The sequence below is a fragment of the Tachypleus tridentatus genome, chromosome 6 (assembly GCF_004210375.1).
Source record: "Tachypleus tridentatus isolate NWPU-2018 chromosome 6, ASM421037v1, whole genome shotgun sequence".
Classification (NCBI taxonomy): domain Eukaryota; kingdom Metazoa; phylum Arthropoda; class Merostomata; order Xiphosura; family Limulidae; genus Tachypleus; species Tachypleus tridentatus.
In genome coordinates, this window is record NC_134830.1 from 33,040,880 (window position 1) to 33,055,907 (window position 15,028).

The 15,028-nt window shown below is 33.3% G+C and overlaps 1 protein-coding gene across 3 annotated transcripts in view; it reads left to right on the forward strand.

Moving 5' to 3' along the window:
• The window catches only part of LOC143252207 (dachshund homolog 1-like), a 109,773-nt gene that overhangs the window by 71,319 nt on the left and 23,426 nt on the right, over positions 1 to 15,028 (forward strand). For all 3 annotated transcript variants that reach the window (XM_076503982.1, XM_076503980.1, XM_076503981.1), the window contains exons 4-7: positions 4,282 to 4,373; positions 7,375 to 7,554; positions 11,902 to 12,108; positions 12,960 to 13,043. In XM_076503982.1, coding sequence (XP_076360097.1) covers positions 4,282 to 4,373; positions 7,375 to 7,554; positions 11,902 to 12,108; positions 12,960 to 13,043 — 563 coding nt within the window. The remainder of the gene's footprint in view (positions 1 to 4,281; positions 4,374 to 7,374; positions 7,555 to 11,901; positions 12,109 to 12,959; positions 13,044 to 15,028) is intronic.

A 15,028-nucleotide genomic window follows, 5' to 3' on the forward strand; every position in this document is an offset into this window, starting at 1 on the left:
TTGTGCTAAATATACTTTTATAATTTGTGTGTTTTTTAATAGTTTATCACAATTAAAAACAGTTATGTTAAGGTGAAATGCATATCTACTGTCTTGTTGTCGAGTGCTACTGAAAATGTTTTAAGGTTGTTGTTGTTGAAATAAATGCTTTGTAGCTGTTAAAATAACGTACAAAGTTATATCGTTACTGGAAGGTTATGAACATATGAAATTGTCAGGGTTGCGGTATGGTTTGTTACGTCGATATGATAGTATGTTATGGGATATCTATATCATCGTATGTTTTGAAATGTTTAGATGATAATATCTTAGGGAATGTCAAGATAGTATGTTTTGGGATATGTAGATACATAGATGATACTATGTGTGTTATATCAATGTTTAAGTTATAAAACATTACTGTCAATATGTTTAATTTTTACCGGCATAATATATGGTTTACTGTCTTCTGGATAGTAATTAATACGTAATATAAATTTTATGAAATAAATTGAGATTCGTTACAATATTAAAAATAACAAAAATGTATGAGTTTATTTTTTGTGGTTGTGAAGTACCACGTGATTTTCGTTGTTTCATTAAGTAATTTAAACATTTCTAGTTTTCAATCATTGTACAGTATTTTTGAAAAAAAAAAACCCAACAAAATTTAAATTGTTCATTAATTTTTAAAACCTTTTTGCTGACAGTGACAGTGTTATTTAACCCAATAAACATTATATGGTATTCACGATTTCGATTCGAATCATGAGTAATTATTAAAATCTTAGTCACAGTGAACCTCGGATCCAAGTCTTGTAATGTAGTCTACAATCTTAGAGTTACAACAAACTTTATGGATAAGATTTATCCAGGTGGTAAAAGTGCTCGACTGGCAATCTGAGGGTAGCGGATTCGAATCCCCGTCACACCAAACATACTTACCCTTTCATCCGTGTGGGGCGTTATAAAATTACAGTCAATCCCACTATTCGTTGGTAAAAGAGTAGTCCAAGAATTAGCGATGGATAGTGATGACTAGCTAGCTGCCTTCCCGCTAGTCTTACACTGTTACATTAGGGACGGCTAGCACAGAAATTTGCACAAAATTAAAAAAACAAAAACAAAACAAATATTCTTCAGAATTTGTAAGACTTCACATACAAGTTGGTGAACACTTTGTAATTAAAACTTATGGTTTGGGCTAGAAGTTACAAACGAAAACGCAAAAACTTTCTTTATTTCAGTTTAGACTTCAAAAGTATATATAAGAAAAACAGCCAGAAAAGTTTGTTAAGTATTCATTATTATAACAGAAGCGACAGGTAGATTAACAGCCTAGTCAGAACTAGAAAGGTCTCGAAAGCAGGATCTGTAATCTGATCCTTAACCTCAAGAATCGACTATATTGATAGTCCAGTCTGCTTGCGAACTCAAGACTGGATGATTTTCATGAGTAGAGCATTTAAACTTGTTTCATTAGGTATACTTCAAGGTTATAACGAACATATACATTTTAACTGACCTACGTTCTACAATAATAATATATATCTCACACGATCTGCGTATGTTTTCTTTACAATTAATCATTAGAAAAAAAAATAATGGATTTAAGGGGAAGTTTCATCCTTTCATTTATTTTGCGATAGTCAACATGTTGTTAGTTAAATTAAATAAATCTGATAAGAAATACGAACAAATCTGAGCTATATTTTAATCAAATTGAGAAGGTCAGTATACGACACTTCGTTGCATTAATTATAAATAATGTTGTATATGTCATACCTGGACGTTCTGTTAATTTTTATTAAAGTTCAGTATCTTTTATCCCACTCAGAGTCACAGCAAAATTCTGCGAGCTTATACTGCAAGAAACTGGGTTTCGATACCCATGGTGGGCAGGACACATCCGTTTATATAACTTTGTGTGCAATAACAATCCCTGTGTTTTAAATACGTACCATTTGAAGATAACCATTGTCCAGAAATTTTAAACTCTATTAACAATTAATGACAGTCATTCTATGTTTATAAAAAATATCCTTATGTTTCATATGTAAATATTTCCAGTATGCAATAGAAAATTTGAAAGAAGACAAAATATTGATATGTTTTCTCGGAATTTTTTCTGTTTCTCTTAACATGTTAATTTTTGTTTACTACAGTAAAGGTACAGTAGAAACATTTTTGAGTTTTATATCCTACCACATTTCAAAATTATTTTACCTAAGGCTATTTTATCAGAACAGTCACAACTTTGAGATTAGTATACACGTGCATGTTCAAGTTAGGACCATCAGCTTAATATCGTGTTTACTCAGTCTCGTAAAAACGTTCATTGGTCTAGACCAGTCAGATAAAAATAATTAAAAATCTTACAACAAGATATCAACACTATATATTAACAGTCAGTCTAGTCAATAATAGCGTGTATGAAATTACATGTAAGTTTTAATTTATCTCCTTTATATTAGGATCTCGTGAATACAGGACTGACATCACCACAAAGTAATTATTGTCTGTGATATTATAATTCTTAAACATGACAAAGCGTTATTGAAATGCATTTCTGCTTTTATTTTCAATTAGCTAAGGCCCAGACAAGGCTTAACAAGAGCTGTTCAGAAGGTGCTTGTGTGTTATAATTAATTGTTAATTAAATAGCATCTTTCTTTCGTCTGTATACTGTGATGACACAATGGTGCATTTTTTTCTGTACTTTTCAGCTCCATAGAACTGAAATATAATAAAAATCTATGTTTTCAAATGCTAGTGTACTTTAACAGTTATCTCTCTTAAAGACATGTTATGATACTATTACTTTTTGTACAATCATAACACTATTATGTATTACTAGCCGCGACCCGCAAAACGTTTGCTGTAGTTTTTATGTCGTTTGCTTGAATATTCTATTATTTTAGCAAACGTCATTCTGGTATATTTGGAGAAAAATAATTACGCAGTTAGACTAACAAACTCACATGGCTGTAGTTTTATTCAATAAAACTACACTTCAAGTAAAAAATAATAATAAAGTAATGGTGTTTATAACAATGTACAGAGTATAAAATAGTTACGAGTGTTCAGTGTATAACACGGTGTTACAATTTGTAAGTAAGTCGAAGGAATAAACGAAAAATAAAACCCGTAGTCATTCAAACGTCATTCTGGTATATTTGGAGAAAAATAATTACGCAGTTAGACTAACAAACTCACATGGCTGTAGTTTTATTCAATAAAACTACACTTCAAGTAAAAAATAATAATAAAGTAATGGTGTTTATAACAATGTACAGAGTATAAAATGGTTACGAGTGTTCAGTGTATAACACGGTGTTACAATTTGTAAGTAAGTCGAAGGAATAAACGAAAAATAAAACCCGTAGTAAAGAAGAAAGTAGCTAAAGGGTGTTTATAACAGTCTATGAAACGAAAACTGAAATTTAATTATTGAAATGTAAATGTAAAGTTTTAACGAAGGGAAACTTAGTTGAGTATGCAGAAACGTCTGAATGTGTGTTCACAAAGTTATAAGCATACGGTTTTGAACGAACTGCGCATGCGTATTATAGACCTAAATAAATCGAGAAAGCTTATAGAAATTGCATTCAGTAAAATTTCCATCTCTTTAGAAAATTACAGGCAAGTTAAATGTTTTTTGTGTAAAACACTTTGCAAATAAAAAAACATTGAAATCGAAGCCAGTCGTAACTTGATGACACCGACATCGTGCCCTCGTGTACCATACACGTTGCATTAAAAAGTCTGGCTAAGCAAAAAATACGTAAGGTGATTCTGAATAGAAAAGCCAATATGCAATCTAGACTCCTCGGACAAATGTTTTCCTAACGATATGTAGCGTTTGATCGAGAAATTTACTAGAAAAGTTCCGGTCAGACAAACTAAGCGTATCATTTATGTAGACAGATGCTAATATATATATATATATATATATATGTGTTTGTATACTGTGCCCACTCACTTAAGTCACAAGCTATATAAACAAATATATTGTTGACCACTTCTATGGTGTCATTCTTTATATTATTAGATATATTAATATTATATTGTTTAGACAGACTATAATGTAATTTATTATTCATATACAAGCAATTAATTTAATAAGAATACATATGATTAACTATTTTCATTATTCCGGATATTCTTGTGACATATACGTATGGATATGCTTATTTATAACAATGTTATAGGATCCTTTTTTCAGCACGGAAGGCGCAGGTACTTACGTTTTTGATCAAGGTTGTTAGAAAATAAACTCACATATACTGTGTCTAATTTTAGAATTCGAGACGAGCGCTCTGATGTAACTGGTGGAAAAAACAAACATTACAACAACGAAAGCCAGAGGACGAAAGAAGCAACCTTCTTAAACGGTAAGCGCATTGTTGTAGTATATTTAGTAAAAATCCTAATTTAAAGAAACGGGTTAACCGGAAATATTCCAAAACGAGCTGAAACTGTGTGATTGTCGCTCATGTGTACGTCTCTACGGGTAGATCTTCCAAATGATATATTTATAAAATTACGAGTTCAACGCGAGTGAAGCAAAATAGCAAAAGTGAGTTTTATGAAGTGTGTAGTTTTGTTTTTTTTAATGTCGCGCAAAGCTACACGAGGACTATCTGCGCTAGCCTTCTCTAATTTAGCAGTGTAAGACTAAACGGAAGGCAGCTAGTCATCACAGTTCACCGCCAACTCTTGGGCTACTCTTTTACCAACGAATAGTGGGATTGACCGTCACATTATAACGCCCCCACGGCTGGAAGGGCGAGCATGTTTGGTGCGACGAGGATTCGAACCCACGACCCTCGGATTACGAGTCGAACGCCTTAATCCACCTGGCCATGCAGGGCTTCATATTTTATTATATTATTTTTTTCAGTTCTCCAAGGAAGTGTGTAGAACTAGTTTGGTCATTATAAAAATGTTAAGAATGTTTGAAGGTGTTTTTCTTTCCCCAAATCTTCTCCAAGCTTCCAAAAACTTCGGGAAACATACTTAAATACGTTATGTAAACATAGTTGATTAACTTACCATTGTTAATATATTCTTGCTACTATTAGAGCGACATCACCAATACAGCTTCCTCAGATTCCGCTGGAAACTTTGTTAAGATAACATAATTTGAGTAGCCCAGCATGACCAGGTGGTTAGAGTGCTCGGTTTGCAACCTGTAAGTTGCAGGTTTGAATCCCACTCGTACCAAACATGCTTACCCTTTCAACCGTGGAGGCGTTATAAAATGATGGTTAATCCTACAATTGATAAAAAAAAGAAAGAGTAACCCAAGCTGTGTGGATATTATAATGTTAATTCAATCCCACTATGCGTTGATAAAAAATAGCCCAAGAATTGACAGTGGGTGGTATCAACTATTTGCTTTCCTCTAGCCTTTTACTGGTAAATTAGGGACGGTTAGCGCAAACAGCCATCGTGTAGCTGTTCACGAAATTCAAAACAAAGAAATACTGTCAAAACTCTCTTGAAATTTTATTCGTATTAAAAATTGTTTCAGAAACTAGTTTAGACCTCTCGCGTCATTTTGTTTCAATTATACAAACATTCACTGATACAAACAACGCAGCAGATATATCAATCATAATTTGTGACTACCAGTCTCGAAGACACATGTTATGTTAACTGCACCGTATTTTAATTGGAGATGATGAATGTTACTAAGGGTCATTGTGACACATTGAAACATGAAAGTACGTGAACTATGCAATCAGTAATTTTAGTTACTTCAACCCCTATAATAACAAAACTTATACAATAATGTGCTCTCTATCCTTCATCTTAACCCTCTGGGAGCTAAAATAATTACTATTTGTGTACAATTGTTTCATTCTAACACCTTTATCCTTTTTCCAATGAAAGACAGTTGAAAGCTATTTAACTTAGTGTTAAGATTGAACGCTTGTTCACTGGTAATAAAGTTTGTAATATGAATCATGTTAGTACCATATATAACACAGCCATGTTCCAACTAAACCATCACAACTCGATAAAGGAAAGTTGATGTTAGGTGATGTTTTTTAAAGTAACTTTATGTATATAGTGAACAGCTTGGTGTTAGAAAATGTTGTCCATAGTAACCAAACACATATAGTAGACAGCGAATTTTATCCAAAATAATTTATAGAGGCGCTATACAGCTAAATGGTAGAAAATGTTATCCAAAGTAACTTTATACATTTAGTAGTCAGATTGGTGTTATCCAAAGTAGCTTTATACATTTAGTAGTCAGATTGGTGTTATCCAAAGTAGCTTTATACATTTAGTAGTCAGATTGGTGTTATCCAAAGTAGCTTTATACATTTAGTAGTCAGATTGGTGTTATCCAAAGTAGCTTTATACATTTAGTAGACAGGTTGGTGTTATCCAAAACAACTTTACACATCTAGTGGTCAAATTGATGTTACCCAAGGTTTATACATTTAATAGACAGCTTGATGTTATCCAAAGTAACGTTATACATTTATTAGACAGCTTGGTGTCATACAAAGTAACTTTATACATTTAGTAGACAGGTTGGTGTTATCCAAAGTAACGTTATACATTTATTAGACAGCTTGGTGTCATACAAAATAACTTTATACATTTAGTAGACAGGTTGGTGTTATCCAAAGTAACGTTATACATTTATTAGACAGCTTGGTGTCATACAAAATAACTTTATACATTTATTAGACAGCTTGGTGTCATACAAAATAACTTTATACATTTAGTAGACAGGTTGATGCTATCCGAAGTAACTTTACACATCTAGTGGTCAGCTTGGTGTTATCAAAAGTAACTTTATTCGTTTAGTAGACAGCTTGATGTTATTAAAAGTAACTTTACACATCTAGTGGTCAGGTTGGTGTTATCCAAAGTAACTTTATTCATTTAGTAGACAGCTTGATGTTATTAAAAGTAACTTTACAGATCTAGTGGTCAGGTTGGTGTTATCCAAAGTAACTTTATTCATTTAGTAGACAGCTTGATGTTATTAAAAGTAACTTTACAGATCTAGTGGTCAGGTTGGTGTTATCCAAAGTAACTTTATTCATTTAGTAGACAACTTAATATTATTCAAAGTATCTTTATACATTTAACAGACAGCGTGATGTTATACAAAGTAACTTTACACATCTGTAGATGTATGGACACTTGGTGCTAGGGATTGTTATCCAAAGCAACTTTTGTAAGAGACAGCTAGATATAACATGTATAAGCTTTAGTTCGGTATTTTATTCTATCATTTTTGTAAAAACAAGTAAAAACCGAACATTTCCAGGTTTTGTATTCGTCGTATAGTGATGTGCTTTCTAAATATAGTTTTTACAGTAAAGTTACACACGTACTGTATATATTTGACAACTGCTTTGATAGGTGTTGCTACCAACGGCCAAAGTCCAGCCCTAAATCTATCTCAAAACAGCAGCAGACTCGGAATTATGGGAACGAATCATGTAGGCGGTGATCATAGCGGAAGTGACTTAACGTATAATGACCTCGGTGACTATGATGATAATGACACGGATTTGGATGAAGACGACGACCGAGAACAAGGTAATTCGTTAGGACTAGAAGTAGAAATCCATAATTTGGTGTGACTTATGCTTGGACTGTTTAACAAACTACACATTTTACTAGTGTCGTAACTGTCCTGATGTAACACTTTCACAAGTACATTACATAAGAGTTAAAAACCTACAGTCCTAAAGAACGAACTATACAGTCAATTAATATAAGAAAAACATGTTCTGTTTATGACATTATTAATTATACTTTAATGGTGAGTGACAGTTATGTAGCGCCCGGCATGGCCAGGTGGGTTAAGGCGTTCGACTCGTAATCTGAGGGTCGCGGGTTCGAATGCCTGTCGCACCAAACATGCTCGCCCTTTCAGCCGTGGGGGCGTTATAATGTGACGGTCAATCCCACTATTCGTTGGTAAAAGAGTAGCCCAAAGTTGGCGGTGGTAGTGATGATTAGCTACCTTCCCTCTAGTCTTACACTGCTAAAATAGGGACGACTAGCGCAGATAGCCCTCAAGTAGTTTTGCGCGAAATTCAAAACCAAACAAGACAGTTATAGTGGATGATATATACATTCATATGTATATAGACAGAGGGCTAAAGCTAAAAGATACAATAAAACTTAAATAAACACAAAGATTTTCCATATTTTTTGTACCATGTATACATAACTTGTCTAATAACTAATATCTTCTACTCACTGACGCATGTTGAAATATAAATAGTTCTTTGATAAATTTATATCGCTAACACCTAACAAAAATAAATATCTGTGTTTTCTCGCTAACTTTTCCACCGATAGAACATTTCTATACTATCTTATTACTGTACTTATTTGTGTGTTGATTTGATTGTCAAGTTTGTTTACTCGTAGTTACATTTGAGATTATGTATTTTGAAGACAACATGACAGACATTGGTGAACTGGTAGTGTTACTGAAATATATATAAATATCAGTAGAAAGCATAGAAGTATAAGCAGACGTTTAACGAGTTATATAACAGAAACTAAACAGTTTGAATAACAAGTCTGGTTCAGTAATAGCAGGGGATAAACAGTTTAGATAACAAGACTAGAGCAGTATACAGCAGGGGCTGAACAGTTTGGATAACATATATGAGTCAGTATGCAACAGCGACTGATTAGTTTGGATAACAAATGCGAGTCAGTATATAACAGGGGCTAAAGAGTTTGGATAACATATATGAGTCAGTATACAACAGCGACTGATAAGTTTGGATAACAAATACGAGTCAGTATATAACAGGGGCTAAACAGTTTGGATAACAAATATGAGTAAGTATACAAAGCGACTGAATAGTTTGGATAACAAATATGAGTCAGTATGCAACAGCGACTGAATAGTTTGGATAACAAATATGAGTCAGTATACAACAGCGACTGAATAGTTTGGATAACAAATATGAGTCAGTATACAACAGCGACTGATAAGTTTGGATAACAAATACGAGTCAGTATATAACAGGGGCTAAACAGCTTGGATAACAAACATGAGTAAGTATACAAAGCGACTGAATAGTTTGGATAACAAATATGAGTCAGTATGCAACAGCGACTGAATAGTTTGGATAACAAATATGAGTCAGTATACAACAGCGACTGAATAGTTTGGATAACAAATATGAGTCAGTATGCAACAGCGACTGATTAGTTTGGATAGCAAATACGAGTCAGTATATAACAGGGGCTAAAGAGTTTAAATATCAAATACGAGTCAGTATACAACAGCGACTGAATAGTTTGGATAACAAATATGAATCAGTATATCACAGGGGCTAAACAGTTTGGATAACAAATATGAGTCAGTATACAACAGCGACTGAATAGTTTGGATAACAAATATGAGTCAGTATGTAACAGGGGCTAAACAGTTTGGATAACAAATATGAGTCAGTATACAACAGCGACTGAATAATTTGGATAACAAATATGAGTCAGTATATAACAGGGGCTAAACAGTTTGGAAAAAAAAGACTAGATCAGAGTATACAGCAGGAGCTTATCAGTTTGGATAGCAAGTCTGAGTCAATTTACAGCAGCGACTGAATAGTTTGGATAACAAGTCTGAGTCAATGTATAACAAAGCTGGATAACATTTCTGTATCTTTAACTATCAGGACAAAACAGTATGGATAATAAGTCAGGATCTGTAGTTAGCAAGGACTCCACAGTTGAAATAATACTTCTATATCTAACAGAGGGCTAAACAGTGGGTAATAATTCTGTACATGTACTCAAGTTTTAAATGGTCGATGTAACTCTTCTGTATCTGTACTTAACAAAATATAACACCTCGTGTCTATGGGTAGTATGGATTCAAGCAGTATGGATGGTCATCTGTATTACTAGAAAGCTGACGTCTAATGGATAACAAATAATAATTTTCACAAAGAAGCAGAACAAATCGCTGTTGATGTCGTTATTGAATAAGTTTGACAGGAGGCAATATTAAACGTTGAAATAATGAAATTAAATTTCTTTATTACAATACTTCAATATTCGTGACAGGTTACCGTTTGAAGGACCAATGCTCTTAAGTTGATTCCAATGAGATGTTCTATACATTTGAACTTCGTTACTTGTTACCCTTCTGGTGTTACTATTCACGATGTGTTTACTGGTTTCATCACTGTGACAGGTTATCTTTCTGGTGTTAATATTCACGATGTGTTTACTGGTTTCATCACTGTGACAGATTATCCTTCTGGTGTTAATATTCACGATGTGTTTACTGGTTTCATCACTGTGACAGGTTATCCTTCTGGTGTTAATATTCACGATGTGTTTACTGGTTTCATCACTGTGGCAGGTTATCCTTCTGGTGTTACTATTCACGATGTGTTTACTGGTTTCATCACTGTGACAGGTTATCTATCCTTCTGGTGTTAATATTCACGATGTGTTTACTGGTTTCATCACTGTGACAGGTTATCCTTCTGGTGTTGTCTTCGTGAAATGTTATAGGTTATCGATCTGTTCTCGTTTTTTCGATAGTTTTCAGTTCATATTATTATAATAAATGCTGAAAAGTATTCATATTGGGGCATTAAGTAATAATAATTGCATGTATATATTTAGTTAACGCTTTGTTTTAGTAAATCTTGGCATCTTATTTTACAGAGGAGTGGATAAGTGTAACTGTTACACAACATTGTTCGTTGTATAATGTCACTTAATAATTCATGTTGATAGGAGAGTAGTTAAGTGTAACTGCTGCACAACATTGTTCGTTGTATAATGTCACTTAAAAATTCATGTTGATAGGTGAGTGGATAAGTGTAACTGTTACACAACATTGTTCGTTGTATAATGTCACTTAATAATTCATGTTGATAGGAGAGTAGTTAAGTGTAACTGCTGCACAACATTGTTCGTTGTATAATGTCACTTAATAATTCATGTTGATAGGAGAGTGGATAAGTGTAACTGCTACACAACATTGTTCGTTGTATAATGTCACTTAATAATTCATGTTGATAGGAGAGTGGATAAGTGTAACTGCTACACAACATTGTTCGTTGTATAATGTCACTTAATAATTCATGTTGATAGGAGAGTAGTTAAGTGTAACTGCTGCACAACATTGTTCGTTGTATAATGTCACTTAAAAATTCATGTTGATAGGAGAGTGGATAAGTGTAACTGCTACACAACATTGTTCGTTGTATAATGTCACTTAAAAATTCATGTTGATAGGTGAGTGGATAAGTGTAACTGTTACACAACATTGTTCGTTGTATAATGTCACTTAATAATTCATGTTGATAGGAGAGTAGTTAAGTGTAACTGCTGCACAACATTGTTCGTTGTATAATGTCACTTAATAATTCATGTTGATAGGAGAGTGGATAAGTGTAACTGCTACACAACATTGTTCGTTGTATAATGTCACTTAATAATTCATGTTGATAGGAGAGTGGATAAGTGTAACTGCTACACAACATTGTTCGTTGTATAATGTCACTTAATAATTCATGTTGATAGGAGAGTAGTTAAGTGTAACTGCTGCACAACATTGTTCGTTGTATAATGTCACTTAATAATTCATGTTGATAGGAGAGTGGATAAGTGTAACTGCTACACAACATTGTTCGTTGTATAATGTCACTTAATAATTCATGTTGATAGGAGAGTGGATAAGTGTAACTGCTACACAACATTGTTCGTTGTATAATGTCACTTAATAATTCATGTTGATAGGAGAGTGGATAAGTGTAACTGCTACACAACATTGTTCGTTGTATAATGTCACTTAATAATTCATGTTGATAGGAAAGTGGATAGGTGTAACTGCTACACAACATTGTTCGTTTTTACAAGGCCATTTGATGTTGAGTTTTTTGGTTTTGCTTCTAGATTACAGTGACAACGCTGATGTCAGCAGTACTGCGAATACAGATAGATTTGCAAACAACCAAGGATTACTATTCCAGAACAATGGAGCGACAACAATGGGACAAGCAGTGTTTTCAATAGAAACGTTGCTAAGAAACATTCAAGGTCTTTTAAAAATGGCTGCAGATAACGCCAGGCATCAAGAACGTCAACTGAACTTAGAGAAAGGTCAGTATTATATATATATATATATATACACAAAGTGTTACAAAAGAAATTGTATTTAATAATGTATATTAAGTTATATCTATTTATTAAGACCATGACTGAAGAAAGAAATGCAAAACAACAGTCTATACCAAAAGTATCACACTGTGAGGTAGGCCAGTGTACTTTGTAAGTTAATACGTTTCGCAGACAAACAAAATACAGATTAAAAAAAAGAACTCCACCCGAACATGATATTTTTGTGAAACCAAAGCCAAGTCCCAGAAGTAAAAACATTCCTCAAGTAGACGCAATACCAAAACTACACGAATAAAATAAAACATTTTTTCTTCCTATCAAGTAGTTTTTTATTTTTTACGTAAAGACATCTAGTTCAATCAAAGTTAACTTTGGTAAAATTGAAACAAGACTGACATCTTTATTTTTTCCCGGCAGTCACATGAATATTGAACAAACTCAATTATTAAGTAGAAACTAGGAGTTTCGTGCAACTTGGAAACTAAGAGAAATGTCACGAGTTGTGACTACTGAATGTGACTGACTTTTATTAGATAGGTAACAGTATTAATCTGTTAAATGTTAAGCTTAGAAAAGACCGATAGAACTAAACACAGTTTAAAACACTTAATCCAACAGTACTGTTCTTTTCCTCCATTATTCGGTATTACGAAACAAAAGGTTCTGATGTGTATTCTTTCCTGAAGCTATTAGAATTTCAAACAAAATTAAAAACAAATAATCAAAATGTCAAAACTCTTTCACATTTTTTGTAGAAGTTACGCTAGTTTTATCATAATTTGTACATTTCATATTATGAGACGAAACCGAAATCTAAATTGTCTCTTTCACAGTCGAGTTGCGTGTGGAAGCCACTAGAGAGCGCGAGCTTCGTGAAAACCTGGAGAAACAACTTTTGGAAGAGCAGAGGGCTAGAAGTGAGTAAACACCCACCAATCACGTGCAATTTAAATAACTGTTACGATATTGAGTTGAATAAGATAAGTGTGGATGAATTTAAGCCAAAGAAAGTCGAATACCTTAATTAATATTAGACTTATCGATTGTCCACTAATATCTGTACACAGTATAATCAGATTCTGTTTAAAATGTAAGAATGGGATCCATGATTAAAGTTAACAATACGGTAAGGATCCCATTATTATAGTCGTAAGTTTGTGGTCAGTTTCTTAAAATTAATGTACGAAAAAATTATGACAAACTTCTCAGAGTTTTCAGTTTTTTACCACAAATGACAACATTATATCCATCACATATTTTGTCTTATAATTCCAGTTTCTATAAGATTTGTTCTGATAATAAACTTACTGTTAACTTTAATTGTTGATCTAAACCAGTTAAAGTTTTTATCTTAAAGAAACATATTAAATGATAAGCGTCATGCAAAAACAAAACAAAACGAATTAATTAAATATTAGTCAGTAATGTTAAATAACGAAACCTAAACCAAACTTTTCTGCTATGGATGTGTACTTTTTTTTTTTTTTGCAAGATACCACCTATGATACTCAAACTATCGACTGACACATTAACTCTAGAGTTAGCTTGTAACCATCAAAGACACTTAACTTAAGTCAGCGACTTTTGAATCAAAACTTAATTTATACAATATTTACTCTGGAAAGTACATAAAAAAGTTCTAAGCAACAAATCTGTATCTATAAGACACAAGTTCTAATTATAGTAGACGTTCTATGGTATTTTTCATCCAAGTTTGTTTAGTGAAAAGTTTTGATATATGGTAGAAATGTCAACTTTTTATAATAACCTGTTTTATATTTTTAATATGCAAACAATGACGAGTACAACTTTTAAAATTGGTTGTTGTATTTTGTCTAACAAAACGTTTTAAGGTTCTATTCTAAAAGAAGTTACAGTGCAGAAACAATAATTTATGTAATACCAAGTAGAAGATAAAACATCAGCATTACTTAGAAAGTTGAAAAAATATGAATTTCAAATGTTGAGTGATAAGGCTTACAGTGATGTTGTGATGTGGTTTACAAAAGTAGGGTGATACTGCTTACAGTGATGTAGTGATGTGGTTTGCAAAGTAGGATGATACTGCTTACAGTGATGTAGTGATGTGGTTTACAAAGTAGGGTGATACTGCTTACAGTGATGTAGTGATGTGGTTTACAAAAGTAGGATGATACTGCTTACAGTGATGTAGTGATGTGGTTTACAAAAGTAGGGTGATACTGCTTACAGTGATGTAGTGATGTGGTTTACAAAGTAGGGTGATACTGCTTACAGTGATGTAGTGATGTGGTTTACAAAGTAGGGTGATACTGCTTACAGTGATGTAGTGATGTGGTTTACAAAGTAGGGTGATACTGCTTACAGTGATGTAGTGATGTGGTTTACAAAGTAGTAGGGTGATACTGCTTACAGTGGTGTAGTGATGTGGTTTACAAAGTAGGATGATACTGCTTACAGTGATGTAGTGATGTGGTTTACAAAAGTAGGATGATACTGCTTACAGTGATGTAGTGATGTGGTTTACAAAGTAGGGTGATACTGCTTACAGTGATGTAGTGATGTGGTTTACAAAAGTAGGGTGATACTGCTTACAGTGATGTAGTGATGTGGTTTACAAAGTAGGGTGATACTGCTTACAGTGGTGTAGTGATGTGGTTTACAAAGTAGGATGATACTGCTTACAGTGATGTAGTGATGTGGTTTACAAAAGTAGGGTGATACTGCTTACAGTGGTGTAGTGATGTGGTTTACAAAAGTAGGATGATACTGCTTACAGTGATGTAGTGATGTGGTTTACAAAAGTAGGATGATACTGCTTACAGTGATGTAGTGATGTGGTTTACAAAAGTAGGGTGATACTGCTTACAGTGATGTAGTGATGTGGTTTACAAAGTAGGGTGATACTGCTTACAGTGATGTA